This window comes from Nycticebus coucang, chromosome 13, assembly GCF_027406575.1.
Source record: "Nycticebus coucang isolate mNycCou1 chromosome 13, mNycCou1.pri, whole genome shotgun sequence".
Taxonomy (NCBI): domain Eukaryota; kingdom Metazoa; phylum Chordata; class Mammalia; order Primates; family Lorisidae; genus Nycticebus; species Nycticebus coucang.
The window spans coordinates 46067085-46072626 of NC_069792.1; the positions used below are offsets into that span (position 1 = coordinate 46067085).

Consider the following 5542-nt stretch of genomic DNA (forward strand, 5'->3'; position numbering starts at 1 on the left):
ATAAAAAGTAGGATCTCAAAGCAGTATTTGAACTCCAAAGTTCATTTTGGTATTATTCACGATAACCAAGATGTGGAAGTAGTCCACATATCTACTGATAAGTAAATGGATAAGGAAATGTGGAATACAGTGGAATCTTACTCAGCCCTTTGAAAAAGAAGGAAATCTTGTCACATGCTATAACATAAATAATGCTTGTAGACACTATGCTGAGTAAAACAAGCCAGTTTCAAAAGAACCAATACTGTATGATTCTGCTTCTATGAGATATCTAGAGTAGTCAAAATTATGGAAACAGAAAGTAGAGTGGTGATTTCTAGGGAGAGGGTGAAATAGGAAGTTATGATTTGATGGGTATAAAGTTTCAGTTTTGCAAAATGAAAAGTTTTAGAGATTTGTTTCACAATACTGCAAATAGAGTTTTCACTACTGAACTGTACACTTAAAATGGATAAGAGGGCGAATTTTATATTATGTGTTTTTCACCACAATTGTTTTTAAAAATAGAGCATCCTAAAAAAATATTACATCTGTAAGGATGTTTTCTCCAGTTTTTCTTCAATGCCAGAATAGAGAATGGGGAAGAGAAAAGAGAAAAATAATAAAAAAAAAAAGCCTAAAACTTTTAGTTCTTTTTTTTTGGGGGGGGGGTAGGAGGCTTTATTCTTTTGGCAGATCCTCTCAGTCATTATAGATATTGCTGCACTGTTAATAAAAAAATATATGCTTCTCTGTAAAGCATTAAAAAAAAAAATTCCAAAGATGAGATGGCTGAGGTCTCAGCTCAAGTATCTCCGAATACATTTTTGTCCATTCCCTGACCTTTCCGTGTGTTATTTCTTCGTTGTTTTTCGGATCAATGCCATTCTCTGTTTATGAGCTTCTGTGGTGCAAGCTTTTTTGTAGGGTCGGATTTCTTCAGAGCCAAATCCTGGGATCCACATGTTCCACTGGTGCTCTAAATGCAGCTGGACATCTTTCACCTCCAAGGTGCTGGACTTGCGATGCTGAGCAAGCTGGCAGGCTGCTGTCACCACACTCTCGATAAAATCATCAGCAATCTGCAACAGCATTTTTATAATCCTAGCACTTTGGGAGGATGAGGTGGGAGGATCAGTTGAGGCCAGAAGTTTGAGTCCAGCATGGGCAACATAGCAAGTCCCCGTCACTCCTCCACATCTTCATCCAGCTGCTCATTAGGATCCACTTCTCTTACTAAGTCCTGTAATTTCTTCTTGGTCAATACCTGATTGTTTTCGGGGCTAAGACGACCTCCTGTCCCTGGAGTGCCTGGTATCTTTACCACTGTAGTGCTATTGGCCATGGAGCCTTGTGGAGGGGTGCTGGCTGGTTCCGGTTTTATGGATGAGAAGTTGGAGAGGTTGATTAGGGCAGAGGGGCCAAACTGGTTCATAATCTGCCGTGCTTTGGACTTCAGCTCATAGAGCTTATCGAGATCCTGCTTCTTTTTGGAGCTGTGAGGACCAAGGCCGATCAAAGGCAACAGCGTCTATCTCCCCATGATATGCGGAGACTGCCCCAATGAAGCGTTCGTCTCAGCAGCCGGTCCGACTGCGCGGCCAAACTTTTAGTTCTTAAAACTGGTTCCTACAGGGAGAGGAAAGTCTACGTAATAGATGGACAAGGCCGATCAGAAGCATTCTTTCTCCTTCAGTTTTATAGCGAAAGAGTAGAAATAAAAATAGCACATCATGGGATGTTTTTGTATAAACTGTTTACCTCAGAACTGGAAATGAGAATGGAGAGAAAGGAAATAAAACCTTAAAGAGAAAGAAAGAAGAATGTATCATAGAAAAAGTCCATAGACTGGAATCAAGATGATGAGTTTGAATCCTCTTTCTAGATATACTTGCTCATATTCTCTGGGGATGCCTTTTTGTTATCAGTAAAACTGGGACTGAGTATACTTTTCTAACAGAAATATTTTAAGACTTAACCCAAGCCAACACGCTGTATTTGAAATGTTCTTTTCATCTCATCAAGCACAATGCACATTGTACTTGTGATTTTTACAGATAAGCAAACTCTAGTTAATGATCACCACAGGGAAAAACAATAAATATTTTCTACCTTCCTATTCATGGGGCCCCTTGCTCATTATGTTGACACCTATTGTTAGTCTTGTTAATGAATGTCAATGTCAATTCAATAAGAGAAAGTGTGGGGTAATACTTACCTTCAAAGTGAAAATGCAACAACTTACCCCCTGAGAGTTACAGGCAGTAAATAGTGTTCTTATTTAAAACAAGGAAGCAGTGTAATGTTTTTTAAAGGCAAATAATTGTCTTAAGTCACAGCTCAAGAATGTGATTATGTTCAATGTTCTCTCTCTAAAGATAATCTAAAATATTTTTTAAAGGTAATAATCAAGCTCTTTCTACTTCCAAAGAGAAAGGAGAGTTCCCTTTACTCCACATCCACGCCAATATCTCTGGTCTTGGGATTTTGTGATATAGGCTAATCTTACGGGAGTTAGATGATATCTCAAAGTAGTTTTGATTTGCATTTCTCTGATAATTAAGGATGATGAGCATTTTTTCATATGTCTGTAGGCCGTGTGCCTGTCTTCTTCAGAGAAGTTTCTCTTCAAGTCCCTTGCCCAGCCTTGCCCTTCTTTTCTTGCTTATACATTTGAGTTCTCTGTGGATTCTGGTTATTAAATCTTTGTTGGAGACAACCTGCAAATACCTTCTCCCATTCTGAGGGCTGTCTGCTTGCTTTACTTACTGTGTTCTTGGCTGTGCAGAAGCTTTTTAGTTTGATCCGGTCCCCATGGTAAAAAGGGAACACTTCTGCACTGCTGGTGGGAATGCAAATTAATACATTCCTTTTGGAAAGATGTTTGGAGAACACGTAGAGATCTAAAAATATATCTGCCATTCAATCCCATAATTCCTCTAATAGGTATATACCCAGAAGACCAAAAATCACATTATAACAAAGATATTTGTATCAGAATGTTTACTGCAGCCTAATTCATAATTGCTAAGTCATGGAAAAAGCCCAAGTGCCCATCTATCCATGAATGGATTAATAAATTGTGGTATATGTACATCATGGAATATTATGCAGCCTTAAAGAAAGATGGAGACTTTACCTCTTTCATGTTTACATGGATGGAGCTGGAACATATTCTTCTTAGTAAAGTATCTCAAGAATGGAAGAAAAAGTATCCAATGTACTCAGCCCTACTATGAAACTAATATATGGCTTTCATATGAAAGCTATAACCCAGTTATAATCTAAGAATATGGGAAAGGAGGATGGGCGGAGGGAGGGTGATTGGTGGGATTACACCTACGGTGCATCTTACAAGGGTATATGTGAAACTTAGTAAATGTAGAATATAAATGTCTTAACACAATAACTAAGAAAATGCCAGGAAGCCTATGTTAACCAGTGTGATGAAAATGTGTCAAATGGTCTATAAAACCAGTGTATGGTGCCCCATGATCGCATTAATGTACACAGCTATGATTTAATAATAAAAATAAATAAAAAAACAAATAGAAAGGAGACAATTTCACCATCAAAAATGGGAGAGAGACAAAAATTTTTGTACAGTAAGGCTGATGTGATAATGGATCTTTTTCCCAAAAGGAAATATGGTACTATTTCCTCAGGGTTTGTAATTAAAGGTCTTCCATATGATGAGAGAATAATGTTCATTGGAATGGCTCTTGGAGTAATGGGTTGCAATACTTAGAGTTACTATTTCTGAAAATTGTGTTTCAGTACTGTTGAGTTTCCATGTTTTGTTTTTCTGTATATGTTATAGTTTCAACAACAAAAAATACATTCAGTTGCTGTGCTACTCTGCTATTCCTAATATATTTGGATGGTGATCACGAAAAAAGGGAAGAAAAATCTAAATAGAACTCCAGGGATATTTATAATCATGTGCCATATTTTAAAAGAGCTCAGACTTGTTTATAGCCTACAGGCTTTATCAATTTGTTTTAAATTGTGATATTCTCTGATGGAATTTGTTTACTTTGCTGTTGAAATTTTAAAAGTATCTGATTAAGTATTTTATATCAATATTTGTTATGCTTTATTTTAGCATGAAATTTCAACCAGTATTTATAATTGGGCAGAAGGATGCATCCCTGATATCAAGAACACCCACTTATAATTTTAAGGAATGCATTAAAGAAAAGTTAATAAGTAGGAGGGAGGGAGTGAGGGGGCCACGGTGTATGGCACACCTCTTGGTTTATAATTATAAGAGGATCTTTGGGCTGCACCTGTGGCTCAGTGGGTAGGGCGCCGGCCCCATATACTGAGGGTGGCCGGTTCACACCCGGCCCCAGACAAACTGCAACAAAAAATAGCCAGCCATAGCAGGCACCTGTAGTCCCAGCTGCTTGGGAGGCTGAGGCAAGAGAATCCTAAACCCAGGAGTTGGAGGTTGCTGTGAGCTGTGTGATGCCATGGCACTCTGCCAAAAGTGATAAAGTGAGACTCTGTCTCTACAAAAAAAAAAAAAAAAAAATCTTTACCTAACAAATCCCATCATTGTAACCTAATTCTTTGTACTCTCAATGAATCCCAAACAATAAAAAAGAAAAGTTAATAAGTAATATTACCATAATAAAAGTAAATAAGTAAAGGAAAGTATAGCTCTACCTTCCAGTAGTTATTGCTTTTAGCAGCTCACAATGAACCAACATTAGCTTCTTCTGCCAGTGTTTTCTGAATACTAACAATAAAGAAATTGTTCCCTTGGTTTCCGTTGACTGATCTACTCTTTTTTTTTTTTTTTTTACAGAGACAGAGTCTCACTTTATGGCCCTCGGTAGAGTGCGGTGGCCTCACACAGCTCACAGCAACCTCCAACTCCTGGGCTTAAGCGATTCTCTTGCCTCAGCCTCCCGAGTAGCTGAGACTACAGGCGCCCGCCACAACGCCCGGCTATTTTTTCGTTGCATTTTGGCCGGGGCCGGGTTTGAACCCGCCACCCTCAGGTATATGGGGTCAGCGCCTTACCGACTGAGCCACAGGCGCCACCCGACTGATCTACTCTTGATTCACATCAATAGCAAACCTTTTCACTCAGTTATCTCTTTCAACATTTCCTATTTTTGTGTACGCAGTGGGAAGAAAAGAACTTGCACCTGCATGTGAGCATAAAGAGAAAGATGAAGAAATAAAAGCTTTCAGAAAAGTAGAAATTTCTATGAAAATCCCCAGCATATTTTTCTAAAACACCATAAACAATCTTTGTGAATCATTCAATCTGACTCTTAGCAGATTATTCAATCTGACCCAGCACCTCCCTTATAATGAGGAACTTGGATATTTAAATAGAACTAAATGACACATGTGCTTTGTCACATTTTCTTACTTCTCTAACTAAACCAAGAATTTTCCATGAAGATTGCTCTTGAATTAGGCTTCATATCCATGGCATTATAGCTTAGACATATAAGCACTAGAATCAGGGTCTAGATTGTAGGCACCATTGTCCTGTGATGAGACCTTGGGCAATTTCCCTTCATTCACAAGGCCCTGCATACTC

At 38.4% G+C, this 5542-nt stretch overlaps 1 protein-coding gene across 1 annotated transcript; it reads right to left on the reverse strand.

Moving 5' to 3' along the window:
* Positions 1-653: 653 nt before the first annotated feature.
* Positions 654-1576, reverse strand: LOC128563669 (transcription initiation factor TFIID subunit 12-like). The gene is made up of 2 exons (XM_053559090.1): positions 1170-1576; positions 654-1083 (listed from the first exon to the last, which is right to left on the reverse strand). The coding sequence occupies exons 1-2, from the start codon at positions 1412-1414 to the stop codon at positions 834-836; spliced, it is 495 nt and encodes a 164-aa protein (XP_053415065.1). The 5' UTR covers positions 1415-1576; the 3' UTR covers positions 654-833.
* Between the last annotated feature and the right edge of the window lie 3966 nt (positions 1577-5542).